The 18,937-nt window shown below is 54.6% G+C and overlaps 1 protein-coding gene across 8 annotated transcripts in view; it reads right to left on the bottom strand.

The window, feature by feature from the left end:
* Positions 1 to 18,937, bottom strand: part of SMARCA4 (SWI/SNF related, matrix associated, actin dependent regulator of chromatin, subfamily a, member 4) — an 89,799-nt gene that overhangs the window by 13,478 nt on the left and 57,384 nt on the right. For 3 of the 8 annotated variants that reach the window (XM_042978189.1, XM_042978188.1, XM_042978190.1), the window contains exons 22-30: positions 18,727 to 18,813; positions 17,692 to 17,738; positions 16,430 to 16,596; positions 13,942 to 14,105; positions 11,151 to 11,378; positions 10,802 to 10,900; positions 10,490 to 10,567; positions 9,568 to 9,786; positions 4,731 to 4,993 (exon numbers count right to left, since the gene is read on the bottom strand). In XM_042978189.1, the coding sequence (XP_042834123.1) occupies positions 4,731 to 4,993; positions 9,568 to 9,786; positions 10,490 to 10,567; positions 10,802 to 10,900; positions 11,151 to 11,378; positions 13,942 to 14,105; positions 16,430 to 16,596; positions 17,692 to 17,738; positions 18,727 to 18,813 (1,352 nt within the window). The other 5 variants (XM_042978193.1, XM_042978194.1, XM_042978191.1 and 2 more) reach the window with 4 other exon arrangements.

The raw sequence follows: 18,937 nt of genomic DNA, 5'->3' as shown, positions 1-18,937 counted from the left end.
AGGGTTCCCTGATGCAGTTTGAGATTTTCAAGCACCAAGGAGAAGGGACCCTGTGGGGTCCTAAACATGGGAGCGGCCCATTATAGCTCCCTTGCCTTCCTTGGCTTCCTCTAGACATAGGATGCCCATGCCCTTGGCCTCAGGACTCCTGTGTATGGCGTCTCCTGTCCCCTTTGCCTAGGACACTCTTTTCTTCCTCTTCCCCTGGAAGAGGTGCAGGCCCCTACGTATCTTCAGGCTCTGCTTCTGTGGCACACCTCTTCAGGCCACACTGGACACAGGGGCCTTGGGAGGGACGGGTGTGGCAGCCCTAGTGGGAACAGGTGCGAAGGGACCGAAAGTTTCTCGATCAGGAGGTTACCTTTGGTAGATGAGGGCAGAAGCACAAAGGTAATGTCAAATGTGATCGCACTGGTGTTTAAATACACCTGGGGGAGACCTCGAAGTAGGTAATCAAAAGCAACATCTGGAGTGACGCCAACGAACAGAAGGGTGACCCTGCTCACACACAGCAGCAGAGGTGCAGAAGAACCGCTGCCGTCACATGGCTGCGTGGAGACGTGGCCCCGGCTCCCACAGGCGCTGGGGGGGAAACCGCAGCACCAGGGCCTCCTGCCCGCCGAGGCAGACTCGGGACACGGCGAATCCAAAGGCTGACAACGTCCTGTAATTATTCTTTGGTGCCCGGGAGGAACCAAGCTGTTAACGATTCGTTCTGTCCTCAGGCTTCGTGTTTAACTCAAGTATAGAATTTAGCTAATTAAAAAGTTCTGGAAAGTAAAAAAAAATAAAATAAATAAAAAATAATTTTTAATACAAATCTTTCATGGTCCCTTCTGGAAAGGAGTTATGTTGGCAGTCTGAGACAAGAAAGCGTGTGTTAGGCTACTTCCAAATTTATTCCGTTCTTATTCTTTTTGGTGTGGCACAGTAGCTGGTCCCTCAGAACCTTCCAGGTGCCTGACAAGCGTGCCCTAAGAATTTCACCTGGTCCGAAGAGAGGCCTGGTTTTTGCCCTAGGCTCCTGGGAGGTGAACTCTCAGCCCTTGAAATGTCCTGCCTGATGGGCTGCCTTTGTTTACCTGGGGTCCTCGGGCCCAGAGAGTCTAAGAATGTGATTTAGGGTAGTGGCGATGGGTCAGTGTGGTGTCAGCTCAAACCACAGAGGGCCTGGAGCCTGAGGCCAGTCACGTGGGTGGTCAGTCGTGTCTATGAACAAGTTCCAATAAAAACTCTAGACGTTAAGGGTTCCTTGGCTGGCAGCGCCCTGCGTGTCTTGTCTCTTAATGCCGCCAGGAGAAATCTGCTGTCAGCGACTCTCGGGGGAGAGGGTGGCTGGAAAACCCGCACACAGAACTCTCTGGGACTCTGGCCCCCATGTCAATCTTTGTCCTTTCACTGTAACAAACTGAATCTGTGAGTTTAACAGCTTTCAGAGAGTTCAGGGTCCGCCTAGAGAGTTGGCCAGCCTCAGGGTAGTCCTGGATCCCTGAGCTCCGCGGCTGGTGTCCGGGGTGAGAGTGGTCTCACTTCTCACCCAATTGTCTCAACGCAGGGGAACCATACTGTTGTTTTCCCCAGGGTTTCAAACTCTGTGTTAATGAACGTCAAAAACATCCATTAAACAGGTCAGCCTTTTACCCAAACATCATCTTTGAAAGTATTTGCGATGAAGTAACTTTTTCAGCAAGAAAATGAGACTATTTTCCCGAGTCTCCGAGTGCCCTGCTTGATCTTCTGTGTGACCACAGCAAAGCAGCAGGTCGATGGACGTGCTCCAATCGTGAACCAAAGGTTTCTCAATGTCAGCACGGGGAGGATTCCTTTACCCACCATGTGTACCAGGTCACTTGCAACTCCCCCACGTCTCTTCCCAGTCCTGTGACGCCATCTGCTGCGGGAAGACGCGGGGTTAAGTGTGAACCCCGCACCAAGGCCTCCACCGGGGCGCCCTGCCACGCGGGTATCAGGTCGACTGGGAGTGCAGCTCTGGGATTCCAGAGCCGGGGCCTTTCATCAAACTGGATCCCGGAGTCCCCACCAGGATCTCAGCCGCCTGCAAGAGAACAGTCTCAACAAGGGATCACTGAGCCCTCAGAGCCGGGTTTAGTGTCATGGCTGACTAATCACTCAATCTCGCACGTGCAAGAAAAACTCTTGCAGATGTGGAAAGACAACTGTTGGCAGCAGCCGGGGGAACCACTTCCTCTTTTCTCACATGATACACAACGAAGAAGGATGCTCAGAAGGTCACAGGATGACTGAAAAAACGGACACGTTTTTGGCTGCTTCCAAGTATCTTTTTTTTTTCTTTTAAACCAAGGCGTGACACAATACAGGAAAGCACACCTATCTTGAATGTGTAATGTTTTCACGTCTTGAGGTAACCACTGTTCGATACCCATCACCATGGGTCAGCTTCTGAACTTCCCATAACTGGAAGCATACAGTAGGTATCGGTCGGCGTCTGGCTTCTTTCACTCAAACAAAATGACTAGAAGATTCTCCCAGGGAGCGTCAGAATGTCTGTCCGGGGGTTTTTGGAATTCTGCTCTTTGATTAGGCCACCACTGAGAGAGTTTTCCTACGGATGGACACCAGGCTGTTTTGTTTGAGGCGGTCACGATCCAGGCTGCTACGCACATGTGCTTGTATGTGTCTTTTGGTGACATGCGTGGCTCAACGATCTCTGGGTGAGAAGGTTTACGGCCAAAGCGCCGTCCACCCCCGGAAGCGGCACGTAGGTACAACTACTCCACGTCCTTGCCGGCTCTTAACGCGGTTCTGGCCATTCCGGTGAGCCTACAGAAAGAAGCGCCTCTGGTTTTCCCGTGTGCTCCCTCGACATTGTGCACTGATCCCGACCACCTTTTCACACGCTCACGGGTCACTGGGATGTCTTCTTCCAGGAGTCCGTCTGCGACTCTTGCCCATTTTAAGATTTCAGCCTGCGGGAGCACCCACTGACTTTGTGAGGGCGTCCTCGGATGAACCAATGTTCTTAGTTTCAGTGAAGCCGAATTTATGAGTCTTCTACGGACAGCAGTGCCTGTGTCCGTTCAGGAAGTCTACGCCTACGTCGAGGCCAGGAAGACGTTCATCCGCGCCTTCCTCGAGAACTGTTTTCCCTTTCACGTTCACGTCTGGTATCCATTTCAAGTTAACATACGGGTAAAGTGTGGGGCAGGGTCAAAGTTCATCTTCTCCATTTGGATATCCAAAAGATCAGCAGGACTTTCTCAGAAGTCCATCCTTGCCCCCTAACCTTCAAGGCTCTTCTTCATTTTGACAATTTTAAGACTCCCTCGCAAGAAGATCATTGGGAAGAAAACACTGGGGTCTATAATTTTCACTGATTTTCGCACACTCCATGTTTTATCGTGGGGCTGGATCCCACGACCTTGGGATCATGACCCGAGCCGAAATCAAGAGGTGGACACTCAACCAACTGAGCCCAGGTGACCCCTGCATATTCCGTATTTTAAATAATTGTGAGTCTTCTATGTTTTTTGTGTGGCATTTGCCTCAAAGGTGAAGCCTGCAAATTAGCTCAGCATTTTCTTCTCAATACCGCAGCTATGTTTTGAGAATGAGTGGCTGAACTTCAATAGGCCTTTCTCAGCCATTTGTTCCTCTTAATAATAAAGAATTCTTTTTTATTCTTATTATTTATTTAAAGTTTGTCTTACTTATTTTAAGGGAGAGCGTGTGCGTGCACACCAGCAGGAGAGGGGCAGTGACTCTTTTTTGAAAGGCAACTTGTATCTTTTGTTTGGGTATTATAACATCACCACCCCCCAAAATTTCACACTTGGTAAGAGCCTCTCCAAATGATATGCTGACGGCTTACACCCTGACACGTTTCCCTCCTACAGATTACAGCTTATCCTTACTTCGCGTAACGACTAAGTGCCAAGTGTTACTATAAAGTCAAGCTGGACAACCTTCCCGTTACTGGAACAGCCGTACTGGCCGGTCTGGGCCAGAAAGGGGAGCAGAACCACCTGAGTCCTGAGCAAGGCACAGGCCTCGTACCCGTAGCCACCTCTTGTCAGTCCACACGACCTGCCTCGAGCTGGCAGAATGTGCACCTGTTCCCTTGAAGGGCCTGGGAGGACGTTATTTTGCTATTTATATGGTACTTGTGATCCACAAATGGATCTGCCGCAGTCTTGAATCTGGTGTGTGTGTGTTCCTCGAGTGGAACCCGGTCTGTCTTCTCAACGTGTAGCCCACCCGTGACGGCCCAGACCAAGAGGGCCAGAACGAAAACCAGGCTTGCTGGTCACACAAGTGTGGGGAGACGGTGGAAAGTCTAGAGAAACAAAGCTGCCTGTTCCGTGCTCTCGCCCCTCGGACCTCCTCGCCATCGTCCGCCATCCGTGCGATCGGTGCCCATCACAGCACAGACCCCTGCCTCTCCACCTCGCTCACCCCTGGCCTCTTGAGGCCTCTCCACCGGCTCTTGCCTCTGTTGGAGCACTCATCCCAGACCTCCCTTCCTCAGGGCTGCCCTCAAATGTCACCTTCCCTGAAAAGGTGTCTCTACCTCTACCTCCCCACCACGAGCTGACACCGTGTGCTTCCCTCTTGCAGACAGTATGTTTCAGGAGGGCAGGGTCCCGGGACAAGGACAGGCAGCCGGTGCTCGTGGAGGGACTGACCCGACGACCGGCTTGGAGGCACCTCCGAGGACCCCCAAGGCCCGCCCGCCATGCTCCCCGACTTACCTGTCCTTGTACTTGATCACGGCATCTACGATCTTCTTCATCTTCTTGGTGAGGTTGGGAGGGTTGGGGGAGAGCTTCTCGGCGGGTGGCCGCCCGCGCTTCTTCTGCTTCTTGCTGTCATCGTCCTTGTCGCGGCTGCGGGTGCTGGTGGTCGGGGTGGAGGAGCCGGCGTCGCCGTCCCGCTTGCGCTTCCGAGAGGATTTCTTCTGCCGGACCTCCTCTTCGATCTCCTCCAGCGTGCCTTCCTCGATGGCCTTCAGGGTCAATAGTGGTAAAATAGGACAGCCAGCACCGAGGTCGACAGGCAAAGGCCGCGGCGCAGACCCGCGGGGCACAGCTGGGCGGGACGCTCACAGGGGCTCTCGACGGGCCCCGGGGGACCAGGGCAGGCCTGTGTGCCTCCGTGTGCCCTGGCGCCCGCCTGTCCTTAACAAACAGACAGTCGCATTTCTTTAGCAATTAGAGGCATATCCTCACTGAATGGAGACTGAAGACTTGAACCCTGGAATCCCTCCACCCACAGTGGCACTAGACCCTCTGCATTTTTCTCAAAATCTGGCAAAACATACAGAACAGAAAACTGACCGCTGTAACTATTTTTAAGCGTGCGGTTCACTGGCATCAGGTACATTCACGCTGCGTGCAGCCAGCGTTGCCAGCCGCCTTCAGGATGCTCCCGGCTCTTCCCACGAACACGTGCGGGACTGGGGACAGAGCTACGGTCACATCCACATACCACAACGGGACTCATGTTTTTCCTTACTAGATCCTGGGTGTATTTCCTGCCGTTTTTCTGCAACGTAATTTTCAATGTCTGCTTATTCCATTGTACGACACACCCTCGTTTAAACATCCCCTGTTCTTGGGCGTTTAGGGGGTTTCTGTTTGGGGGAGGGGTGCCAGTGTAACCAATGCCACGACTGACAGCTGTGTGGCTTGTACATGGATTCGTGGAAGTGGAAGTGCTGAGCAGAAGAGGCTGTATCTGAACGATATTAACTTTCAAACAATACCAACTTCATACTTCTCAAAGGTAATAACCAACTTGCACATTTTATCCCCGCAAGTAAAGAACTAAGAAGCCACGTTTCCAGGGGAGCCCGGAATCAGGAAAGGGAGTGGGGGCGGGACTCACAGGGATGTGCTGGTCGTCTCCTCACACGTGTCAGCTGTGACCGTGAGCAGGACACAGGACCATGAGCTGAGGACACAGCGGGGAAAAAACCCCTCACAGAGGAGAGAGCGTAAGCAGACAAATATCTTGCAAGCGTGGCACAAAGCGTGTCGACTGCCAAGAAGGAGGGTGAGTGGTGCTCTGATGGTGGGGCAGACGTGCCCAGGTCGGGGGTCAAGGGCGCACCTCAGAGGAGGTAGCACCAGGCTGAGATCTGAAGGGAGGGGGTGGGTAAGGCATCCAGGCCAAAGGAACAGCTGGAAGAGCACGTGGCAGGCAGGAGCCACTGCAAGGTTGGCACGGGGGAGGGCATGTCCTGGGAGCCCAGGGTGGGTGCGGAGGGTGGAACAGTGTTCCCCGAAGTTCATGTCCGTGTCCAACTTCAGAACGTGATCTTATGTTGAAATAGGATGTTTAAAGATGTAATTACTTAAAGAGCAGAATGAAATCATCCTGTGTCAGGGTGGGCCCAGAACTCCAATGAGAATGTCCCCGAGAGAGACAGGAAAGGACACAAAGACACACGGGGGAGAGGCCACGGAAGATGGTGGACTCGAACGATGGGGCCACAGGCCAAGGAGCCACAGCAAGCTGGAGGAGGCAAGGAAGGGGCCTCCCCTAGAACCTTCAGAGGAAAAAGGGTCTTACTGACACCTTGACTTCAGTCTCTAAGCCTCCAGAACCGTCAGAGAATACACTGCTGTAGTTTTAAGTGACCCAGTTTGTGGTCACTGTCGCAGCCACCCTAGGGACGCAAGACTAGGGTCTCTGGTCCTGAGGCCCGGACACGCAGGTCAGAAGGGTACATGCCAGCAACATTCTGAAGAGTTTTGGTACATGTGGCACCAGAGCGGCTGCCAGAAAAGTGAGGCCAGTTAAAGGGCCAGCACTAAGAAAAGAGAGTACTTGTTTGGGGCAAACGTGTTTTGTTTTTTGTTTTATTAATGCAAATTCTTAACGGGTATGACATACAAAAAGGCACACGCTTTGTAGGGAAAGCATCACCTTCTCGACAAATGGGGCTGGAACAATTGGCTGTCCACTTGTAAAAGAATGGAGTTGGATCCCTACCTCACACCCTAAACAAGAACTGCTCGGAAAGGGCCATGGGCCCACGTGTAAAAGCTGAAATTCTAAAACCCCTTGAAATAAAACACAGGGGTGAATCTTTGTGCTCCTGCATTTCTCAGTGGACTCTCAGACACCATACCGCAGCACAAGCAGGAGAAAAATAGATACGCTGGACGTCGTCAGAATTAAAAACGTTTGTGCTTCAAAGGACGCCATCGAGAAAGTGAAACAATAAACCGCAGAATAGGAAAAAATACCTGCAAACCATACATCTGATGAAATGACTTTTGAAGAAGATCCGCAAATGGCCCACAAGCACATCAGGAGATGTCCTACCCCACTGGGCACCAAGAAAATGCAAATAAAGACCACAACGAAGTTACCACTTCAGAACCACCAGAATGACTGCAATCAAAAGGGCAGGTGACAAATATAGGTAGGGTTATGCAGAAACGGGATCTGTCACATGCTGCCGGTGGGAAAGCAAAACGGCTCAGCCGCTTTGGAAAACAGTCTGACAGCTCCTCAAAAGACTAAACACAAAATTACCATCTGACTCAGCGATTCTATTTCTAGATATCTATGTGAGAGAAATCACAACGTGTTTCCTCACAAAGTCTTGTCCACCAACGTTCACAGCAGCGTTGTTCACGATAGCCAAGGGGTGGAAACAGGCCAAGTGTCTGCACGAACAGAGACATCACCACCGTGTGGCCTATCTGTCCAACAGAATGCTGCTCGGCCTTGGAAAGGAATGATACTGGCTACCGCATGGATAAACCTTGGAAAGAGTCTGTGTGCTGGAAGAAGCCAGACGCCAAAGGATAGCACGTTGCTCCATTTATACGAAACGTCCAGAGCAAGAGCTAGTGGGAATAAAGGGACAGAAGGGTAGCTGAAGAGGATGGGGCTTCTTTCTGAGGTGACAAGAATGTTCTTAAGCTGACCCGTGGTGACCACTGCACAACTCGGAATAGCTTAAGTGAGCTTAGTGGTATATGAATTCTATTTTCAAAAAAAACAAAAAAAGGGGCACCTGGGTGGCTCAGTCGGTTAAGTGTCTGACTTAGGCTCAGGTCGTGATCTCACAGTCCATGAGTTCGAGCCCTATGTCAGGCTCTGTGTTAACAGCTCAGAGCCTGGAGCCTGCTTCGGATTCTGTGTCTTCCTCTCTCTCTCTGCCCCTCCCCTACTCATGCTCTGTCTCTGTCTCTCTCTCTTTCAAAAACAAACATTAAAAAAAAAAAAGAAGTGAATCGATAGGGGCGCCTGGGTGGCTCAGTCGGTTAAGCATCTGATTTTGGCTCAGGTCATGATCTCACAGTTTGTAGTTTGAGCCCCACGTCGGGCTCTGTGCTGGCAGCTCAAAGCCTGGAGCCTGCTTGGGATTCTGGGTCTCCCTCTTTCTGCCCCTCCCCCACTCACACCCTGTCTCTGTCTCTCAAGAATAAACATTAAAAAAAAATGATACTAGCCCACGGGCAACTGTTTTTTAAAGGGCACCCGTGTCTCAACCGTGGGAGTGTACGACCATGGGAGTCGTACAGGTCTGTGTTTGGGCCTATGCTCCATCAACTGGGGTTCTCTTCTCGTCCCTGGAGCTCGGGGCTGAAGGGTGAGGAGCAGGACAAGCCACCTGCCCCACCCGAGGGTCGCCTGGTTCCCCAGCATGTTTCAGTGGTCCCCTCTTGAGCACAGCTCAGCGGGCAAGCTCACTAGTCTGGGTGGTTCTGAGCTTCTTGGATGGGGCCAGGGCTGCTGGACCTCATGCACTGAGGAACCACTGGGGCCCATAGTTAACCAGGAGGAACCCCAGGGAGTGCAACTGGAGACCTGGCAAGGCAGTATCATTTATCCCGGGGTGTGCCAATCAACAAGGCAACCTGAACGCCCCCCACCTGCTTTCCTGGGAAGTGTTGCTTCATGGGCATTTTTGTCAAACTCCATGGCCAGATTCCCAGCCATCACTTCTGCACTCAGAGCCCCGAGCCTGGGGAAAGGCCTGACCTGTCACCACAACTCCGTTGCCACCTGTGCTGGCACAGTGGGCCGACCAGACCCGAGGCCCCGACTCAGCCGCCTACACCTGCTGCTGCCAGGGACCCAGGCGCGTCTGCTGAAAACCATGACCATGTCACTTGTGAGCAGCTGTGATGCTGAGCCTGGGTAGGGACCTGCTTCCTCCCTCCACCACAGCCGGGTGAGGAGTCCAGCTCTGGGAGGCAAAGTGCCCAAAGTGAGGTTGTCTGATCCCGGCTGGCACTCCCTACCGTGTGGCAGGGCATTTCGATCACTAACTCGTCGCTGCCTTTCCCACTGATGGGGGAGTGACCCCTGAAGACCACGCAGAGCCGAGGCCAGTTACGCCTAAGTGGTGAGTCCCGAGCTGCCTCGGGGCCACGTGGGCGCTCTCTCCTGTGCGGGTCTGGAGGAACCGAACGAGCTGACCCCACACCAGAGGCATCACCGTCACTAATGAAAACCAAGAGGGGCCGGAAGGGAGCCCACTCGGGTTCTGGATGAGGCCCACGGTACAGCAGCTAGCCTCTGCTCCCCCGACCCCGTCCCCAACTGGCCCTCTCCAGCATGTACCTTGAGCCACTGCTTCTCGGTCAGCGAGTCGCTGTAGTCCACCTCCTTGCGGTGGCGGGAGCCTCGGCCAAACATTTTCTCCTCTTCCTCCTCGCAGGTCAGACGCTCTACCTCGGCATCGTCCTTGATGATCCACGAGGGGAGCTCATCCTCCTCCATCAGGCGCGGCTTCCGCTTGGGGTTTCGGGCCTCCTCACGCCTGCGGTCCAGGTCCATGCGCTGGGGGACGCGGGGCAAGGGGACAGAGGGAGAGAGGCGTGAGCATGAGGAGAGCTGCGTGCATACAAAGGGCACGTGGCAAGGGGAGGCCTCTCTGCCTGACACAGATGCTACAAGGCAGCTCAACAGAGGCTCTGGAGTTTGCAACGGCCAGGCCGCCCCGGTGCTGATAGTAGACCCTTGCTAGGAGCTCCGGCTTGAGGCAGAAAATTCCAGAACAGACGGCAGAAGAGAGGCTGAGGGCCCACACTCTGATTCCATGCTGACCAGTGCTCTCTACCCAGGGCTCAGGAGCACCTGTGACTGACCACTGGCCTGGGACAGTGTCAACTCCCTCTGAAAGGGAGCCTCAAGGGCAAAGGACTCAGGAGGACACGCATTCTGCAGTACTGAGGATCCAAAGGGGACCCTGTGTTTGTGTGTGTGTGTGTGTGTGTGTGTGCGCGCGTGTGTGCGCATGTGTGCGCGCGCACCACCACTGCTGCAACACTCCTTGGAAGCCACAGAAGAAAAATGGGTCACTTAGGAGGCAGTGTGCGGCCACCTCGTGAAACGCCCCTGGCTCCGTTACCCGCAGGGGACACCACCGTCACCGAGACGTTTTGCTCGATCTCGTGTTGACAGGGTGGGGTGCGTGAAGCCGCAGGGCACCCTGTGAGCCCGTGAGGCGGGAACAGTGCCTCTGCCTCCGCGCGGCGCTTACCATGAACAGGTCAAACTCCTCCTCGTGCCGGGCAATCATCTGGTTCACCGTCTCGTCGTCGGGCACCTCGTCTTCTTCCTAGAAGGTGGCACACATTTAGTTCGGGTGCGGAGAGGCCGGGCTGGGCGGCGGCAGGCCACGGGCAACGAGCTGGCGGTCCCGGTCCGGCTGCGGTGGATGGGGACCCACGCGGCAGCGAGAGGCACACACGCACACGCACACGCACGCTCCGTGGGGTCAGGGCCCTTGCTGGCCGTCTCAGCCGGGAAGCCGAGGACCGGATGGGCGTGGAGACTGAACTACCCCTCTCACCTTTAGAGGTGGCTCCTCCAGGTCGGGGTTGACGCCCGCTGGCGGAGGGGCAGTGTGGGCGAAGCTGGCACTGCCGCTGCCCGTGCTGCAGTGTCTGCTCTGTGGATAAATAGAGGACTTCAGGCTCCAGGGCTGTCAATCCGGCGCCTTTCACCAGTAGTTTAGAAAAAAAAACCACTTCAAAGAAAAAGCAAGTACTCATCCTCTTTCCTTTCAGCCCACACTCCCTTTACTCCAAAGGGATGCAAAAAAAAAAAGAGTGCAAAAAAGGTAAAAAAACAAAAATGAAAGCCGCTCATGCGTCCACCACTCACGCCGGGGAGGGGGTCGGGGCCGGCGCTGCCCTCACCTCGTCCTGCTCCTCGTGCTCCAGGATGGCCTGCAGGAAGGCGCGCCTCTCATGGCTGGAGGACTTCTGGTCAAACATGCCGGCCTGGATCACCTTCTGGTCGACATTGAGCTTGTATTTGGCTGCGGCCAGAATCTTCTCTTCCACGCTGTTGACCGTGCAGAGACGGAGCACTCGCACCTCGTTCTGCTGCCCGATGCGGTGGGCGCGGTCCTGGGCTTGCAGGTCCTAGAGGAAGAGACGTGGGTCAGTCCCGATCCAGCTACACGCCGTTTTAAGACGAAGTCAACCTCGCGGCGCCACCGGGAAAGGCTTTCCGGTTCTCATGTGCCTGCCTTCTCCTGCCTGCCTGCCCCAACCAGCAGCTTCTCGAGCTGGGAGCCCAGGAACGCAACGTGAAGACTGGGCCGGGATGACGTCACCCCGGGATCGCCCCTACCCACCTTACTGGGACTCTACGGGTCTTCAGGTGGAAGGCGCCAATTGGAGGACAAGTCGTGGATGGTCATATTCCCAAGCAGCTCATGTCACAGCTGACACAGGACCCCTCACCTACCCCGGGAGGGCCCCGTGCATGGCGTGGCCGTATGCATTAAGGACACCATGCACAGGACATGACCGAAGCAGGACAGCATCTTGGCAGTGCCTGGTTTGGCTGCGGGCCCTGCTACTTCCCTTATGTGCAGCCCAGGCCGAGGCCCCACCTCTATGAGCCTCAGGACTCACTCTGCTGACACGGGCCCTTCTCCTGGCTGTCGTGTGGGGAGAGGAGCTAAATGGCACTGGGCGCTCAGCCCAGAGCGTGACGCACAGTGAAGCTCTGATCAAGTGGTAGCCGTGGCTGCCAACACTTCTGTATCATCACCCCCAGCCCCAAATCAGGAGGGTTCCCGTGAAGTCCTGCATCTGGGCCAGAGGGATGTGGGCCTACGGTCAAGAATCATACCCCATGGGGTTGACGGAGGCCACGCCTGGCCCGGGGGTGGGGGGTGGGGCAGACAGGAATGCCCCTGGCTCGGCCAGTATGCTTCCCCGCAGGGTAAGCACTAGATCATGTGCCCTAGGCCCTGTAGGAAGTTTAGTGGCTTCTGATGCCCCTAGTGTGGCAGAGGACAGGGCTCCAGGGGGACCTCTGCCCACTATCTGCCTGCTGATGGGGGCAGCACACGCCCCAACCACCTCTCAGGAAATTGGCTGGTCGCTGAGGTCTTGGTGAGAAGTACGCCCCAGGCTGATGGTAGAAAGGGTCGCTAGTAACTAACCAGAGCATCGGCCCATCAGATGGGCTAGAATTCCCACACTGCTGACTAGTGCCCCTAGGCTGTGGGGAAGGACACGCTCGTACCCTGTGGGGGGAGGGGGGGACCGGAGAAACCTAGGGCAGCCTTCTGGAGGCCACTGTGGCACAAGTGAATAGAAGATAAAGAGATCATGGCCACGGGCCAAGCAATCCCACCACTGAGGGTAGACTGGCCAGTGAGTCCTCATACAAATACTCCAGGAGAGGGACAACAGGGCTCCCTAAGTGGTCACGCTGAGAAACACCCAGACACCTGCCAAGTGCGGTCTGAGTAAAGTCTCAGGGCCACCATATGGCCGGACACCTGGCAGCTGAGCACACGGCTGTGTGGCCTCCCAGTGTGCTCGCACCGAGAGGAGAACACACCAGCTGCTAAAGCACGTGCTAGAACATGCTGTGTTTTGTGTCAAAAGCCGAACGTGCCTGTGTGCATACGGGTACATGTTGGCATATGCTGAGACTGGTGGGAGGAGGAAAAAAGGACTGTTATTTCGCGTTATTGATATCTGCATTAAAAAATGATCACTTTTATAATGAAACATTGGGAAAAATTAAAAACTGCTGTTATCTGTAACACCCTGTTTCTCTGTAGCTGGTGTCGTGGAGCCCCGTAGAGGGCATATGGATAAGAAAGAAGAGGGGCGCCTGGGCGGCTTAGTCAGTTAAGCATCCAGCTTCAGCTCAGGAGGTGATCTCACAGTTTGCGGGTTTGAGCCCCGCGTCAGGCTCTGTGCTGACAGCTCGGAGCCTGGAGCCTGTTTTGGATTCTGTGTGTGTGTGTGTGTGTGTGTGTGTGTGTGTGTGTGTGTGTCTCTCTCTCTGCTCCTCCCCCATTCATGTTCTGTCTCTCAAAAATAAATACACGTTAAAAAAAATTAAAAAAAAAAAGAAAGAAAAGCAGCAGCATACACAGAGGCCCCAAATGTTTTTTTTTTTTTTTTTTTTCAACATTTATTTATTTTTGGGACAGAGAGAGACAGAGCATGAACGGGGGAGGGGCAGAGAGAGAGGGAGACACAGAATCGGAAACAGGCTCCAGGCTCTGAGCCATCAGCCCAGAGCCTGACGCGGGGCTCGAACTCACGGACTGCGAGATCGTGACCTGGCTGAAGTCGGACGCCCAACCGACTGCGCCACCCAGGCGCCCCCCAAATGTTTTTAAGAGCACAACTGTGTGAGACTTCACACAGAACGCAGCCTGGAAGGCTTGCATCACTAAAAAAGCAGCAATTACCGACAGCTGATAAGACTGGGTTTATTTTCTGCTTTCTTTACGTATTTCCAAAAATTCAGGATTTTTTTTTTAACTGCAACGGAGTACGTTTTTTCCAAAATCAAAGAAATTTCTATGTTTTGAGAAACAGAGAAAAATACCCTCTGAGTTTCTGTAAAAAAGCCTCAGGAGCTGTGGGGGCCGCAGCCACTCGCGGCAAGCAGGGTCTCCGTGCAGCCTCGAGTCCCCTCCCTGCCGGGGCGCTAGCCCACTCGTACCTGGTGAGGGTTCCAGTCACTGTCGAAAATGATCACAGTGTCAGCTGACTGGAGGTTCAGCCCGAGCCCCCCGGCCCGCGTGCTGAGCAGGAAGATGAAGTACTCGGAGCCCGGCTCGTTGAAGGTTTTCAGCAGCATGCCCCGGTCCTCTGCTTTCGTCGTTCCTGCAGGGCACGGGGAGAATGGGGTCAGCAGGGGCGACCGCGCGGGGAAGGGAGGTGATGGAGAGGAGACAGGGGAGACACCTGCTTTGGAGCGCAGGGATAGTGCCTGCGCACGTCCCCCAGAGGCCTCCTGGGTCAGCGCCGTAATTGCTCAACACATAGGCATCAGTGCGATTAGCGAGAGGTTCGGGAAAGTGAGCACCAATGGGTTGCTGTGTCACCTGGGAGTAAAATGAGCCCAGTATGAGCACTGAACCAGGTGGGTGCCGAAGCACAGAGCCTGGAACGGGTGACCGGCCAGAGGGCTGGCGCCCGCCTCGATCTCACTACAAGGGGCTTCTCTGTTCACAAGGAGAACCTGCTACAGGCAAGCACACAGGTGCCTCATAACAGGGCTTCTTCCCTCCAGGCGGGAATGGCTTTCCCTCTTCACGGAGCCCTAGGGACTCAGGTGTGACCAGCCAAGACACGATCCTCAGCACCATGAATAGCACAGGGGCACCGAAATTGCTTGGCCTGCTGCCAGCTCAGAGCCAAGGGGCCCGTGGCAAAATCAGGAGTCATTTTCGGTGATGAAATGAATATCCAGTGCTTCTAGCTGCTTACCTACACATCACGACACATAGCATGGAGGCCCGATGCCCACAGGAGCCTGGGCTCCAGACGTGCCCCCAGCTGCCCTTTTCCGGGGGAACAGGCAAGGCCTGGAGCAGGGACGGGGCAGGCCCCAGGGCAGAAGGGCCCCCCCGGCACCTTCACTCTCACCGCTGACGGTGGAAGACTCCATCTCACAACGTGTTGCTGAGCCCCCACCTCTTATCTGTTCTTTGCCAGAGCTTCTGTCCGTGACCACGTGGGTACTGTGCAGTTGTGGCCGACAGACAAAAGTCCCCTCCTCACCACGGGGAAGGAAAGAAACGGAGCAAATGAACAGATGCCGTGGCGGGTGGGAATATGCTCTCTACCTACAGCCCCTCCTCTGAGGGTTGACTTAGCAACACAGACAGGGACCAGGGTTCACAAAGGCCTGGCCCGTGAAGGACGGGTGAGGCGGCTGGAGAGGCCGGGCTGTCCTGTTGTCAGGGGCACAGGGAGACATGCTGTCATTTGTGTTTGTAAAGGTGGCCCTGGACGGAACTCCCAAGACCAGACTGAAGGAAGGCATGACAGGTGTGAAAGGCAGGCCGTGCGTGGGGGCGGGGAGGGCAGAGACCGATGGGCGACCAGCCAGCGACCACAGGTCTGTGGTGTGTGAAACCACAGTTCCACCAGCTGCACGGCAATAGACAAAATGAAGGCCCAGAAGTTTGGGGCATCCTGTCAGGCAGACGCACCTGGCAATGAGCTTCAATACAAGCTCCGAGAAGCTGTGGGAAAGAAGCAACCTGCCTAACTGTGTTCCACCCAGCGGCTCCCCAAGCTCACTTTTCTCAGGAGCCCGAGTGCTCCCGCAGTCGCACAGAGACCGGGGCCTTCCTGGCCACCTGACAAGCGTCAGACCACACGTCCAGCATGCTGTCACCATCTCACTGAGCACCCACCCCCGCTCTGGAGCTCCCGTGGGCTGGGATAAAGGCCATGAGAGCACAAGGGTCTCAGACAAGCACTATTCCCAGAAGAACTTGCTGTCATCCTGCATCCCCAGCTTCCCGCTCTCCCTCGCCTGCTACTCTCAGTGCACGTGGCTCCGGCGTGGGCTCCAGGCCTGACCGGTGACAGCTCTACAACCACGTGGCACTGGAGAGAGGGGCATGTGGCTCACAACAACCTAATGAGAGCCAGCCCCTGGACCTCTGAGGGAAAAGATGGGCTGCACCCTTTGTTGGGGACCATTGAGGACTTTGCTGAAAGAGCATCAGGGGAGCCTGGACAGGATGCCTGAGCAGGAAGCCAAGATGGAGGACAGTGGAGCCAAGAGCCTGAGAAAAGCTCATCAGTATCTTCTAGACACGTGGGTCCAGCCGTGACCGAAGCAAACATAACCCCCGAATACTTCTTCCTCATGCCCACGGGATACGATTTCTGCTGCTTCTAACCAAAACACGGCTGTTGCGTAAAACCCTGTGAACACCGGACCCAGATGTGTAGTGCGCAGAGCAGGAGCCTCGTGTTCGGGAGAACGGGGTGTCAGACCCAGGCTGGCCAACCTCCTCTGCCAACCAGTCCCACAGGCCTGCACCACTGAACGTGGCAGGCTCACTCCTGATGCTAGACCCAAGCTCCAGGCCCTGCTCTGCCTTGTAAGGGACGGGGTACAAGCCAGAAGCTTTGGCAGCTGCAGATAATGAGTCCCCTCAAAAAGCGTCTCTCTCGGTCACACTTACCGTCGAGCCTGAGGTATTTAAAGCCGCGATATGCAAAATAATCTTCCATGATCGTCATGAGGGAGGTCATCTGACAGAACAGCAGCACTTTGTGGTTGGTGGCACGGAGTTTGGGAAGAATCCTATCAAGAAGCTCAAACTTCCCCGAGGCGCGGTACAGGTCCAGCCTGGGGAGCGGAGGGAGCGGGGAAAGAACGCACATAATGTTAACAGCGGTGCTTTGCAGACAGGAGACGGCTCCCATCTTCAGGCTGACCTGAGCGCCTAGGCAGGCTGGTCATCACGATCATGGGCACAGAAGTGGCTTCCTAAGTAGACCCACTCACCCCTGAGGAGTTTCCACAAAGCCATTTCAACCCAACTAAAATATGCTCAGGCCAGACTTGATCAAGGGTGAGCACATGACTGTCGTCCAACTCAGACACTTTTAAGAATGAGAAGAGACGCGATCAGCAATCGTGCTGGGACAGCAGGAAGCTAGGCCTCCTCCCCATTCCTTGAGAGAACCTCCAAGAGCAAAGGCTCACACTGGAGAGTGCCCACACCGCACCCCATGCAGGGTTCAGGGCCAATGCCGCTTTTCTCATTCACTCCAGCCAACAACCCCTGGTCTACAGCTGTGCAGACTGAGGCCAGGGGGACAGCGAGACATGGCTGAGGATATGCCAGGGCCAGGACCTGAAGTCAACTCTGTGACACCCCAATTATGCAATTTGGTACAAAAGACACATAGCTAAAGAACGTTTTCATCTTTTATTTTGATGCCTTTGTTCTTCACAGCAGTTTACTAGCCCAGAGAAATGATGGTGGCTTTAGCTCCACAGCAAAGCTATTTGCAACGTTGAGATCCAGACGTAGAACCCACAGCCACACCTGGGCTTAACGAAGCCTGGGTTGGACTTCATGAACAACGCTGGAGAAAACACTCCCGTGACAAGGTGGATCAAATACCATTTCTCTTAGCAGACGGAGCGTAGGCTCAGAGTGGTTAATAAGGCTGTCAAGGGTCCCAGAGCCCGGATGTGGCACGGTGGGCCCGGGAAGCCAGCTCTACCTCATACGATTAATGGTGACCTACTCTCAAGGTATGGAGGATTTTCAGCCCCTTCTTTGGGCTTGTCTACATTTCCTAAATTTACTGCCACGAACACGGTGCCTCTGAAATTGGACAAAGGTCACAGGAGCGATAAAGCCAACCAAAGAAGTGCAAAAGACCCGCATGTGGACCGTGTGCCCACCCCCTTCACTGGGAAGCTTCTCACCCTTGCACGATGCCACCGGTAAACCCCAAGTGCTCGGAGAAGGACTCCTGCAACAGAATGAGAGATAGGTCAGGGCAGGGCAGGAAGAGGCCCCACACCTCCGAGCCCTCACACTGGTGCACAGAGGTCACCCACAGTGGCTCTGAGGCCACACCCAGACGCTGTACACTGCTTTTGCATCCCACCAACATCCCTTTCCTCAGGCTCCTCCAAAGAAAAGTAAGTCACAGGACAGCACCGTTAACCACCAAAATGTACGCCTGAGACCATTCTTGGAGCAGAGAAATGGAATCCCAGGGGCATCAGGGGGTTTGCAAAGATCCTGAGACCTTATGCCAGTGAGTACAGACACACGTGTGCAATTCAGAAGAATCCAGACTCTCAAAGGGTACCGTGGCCCCAAAAAGTTCTGACCCAGAGACTTCACGAAAAGGGAGGCTGCTCTCAACGTTCCAAACAGGAATGGCCCCTCCCACATCACTGAGCGGCAAAAGCTAGTATGCCAACCAGCAGAGGCAGAGGGACCCTACCAGGATTATTTGGGAAAGTAACCACAAAGATGAGTCTCTGAATGCTTTCTGCAGCTATCTGGGGTTAGGCTTTCTGGAGCTTTCATTTCTATCACGTTTTCCTACGTTGTTTGGATTGTTTACAATAAGCACTTACACACAGAAAATCAACAGCAAGGTAAGTACAGACATTACCTACTCAAAGTATTATAAAGTATCTTTTAAAAAGCTTCAGGGAGGGGCACCTGGGTGGCTCAGTCGGTTCAGTGTCTGACTTCCAGTCAGGTCATGACCTCACGGTTCGTGATTTGAGCCCCAAGTCGGGCTCTGTGCCAACAACTCAGAGCCTGGAGCCTGCTTTGGATTCTGTGTCTCCCTCTCTCTGCTCCTCCCCAACTCACACACTCTCAGTCTCTCTTTCAACAATAAATAAACATTAAGGCTAACTCTGTGTGCGGAGGGGCTCAGCCCAGACAGATGCGGCTTGGAGGACGGAAGGCCTGCCATCCCTGGAGAAGGGCCTCACCTCGATGTGCTGGAACATGTACGGGTGGTTGCAGATCTTCCTGAGCTGCATGATGGTGTTCATCAGGGTCTTGGTGCCACCTTTGCCCTGGGAAGGCAGAAGAAAAGCTCCCATGTTGGGCCTTGTCCCTGGAGCAGATTGCGGGGACGGGGGGGGGGGGTGGGGGGGGTGGGGTGGGGGGGGTGGGGGGGAGAAGGACTCCAGAAGGGGG

The sequence above is a fragment of the Panthera tigris genome, chromosome A2 (assembly GCF_018350195.1).
Source record: "Panthera tigris isolate Pti1 chromosome A2, P.tigris_Pti1_mat1.1, whole genome shotgun sequence".
NCBI classification, from domain to species: Eukaryota; Metazoa; Chordata; class Mammalia; order Carnivora; family Felidae; genus Panthera; species Panthera tigris.
The sequence above is the reverse complement of the archived record's forward strand: the minus strand, read 5'-3'. Positions and strand labels throughout refer to the sequence as shown.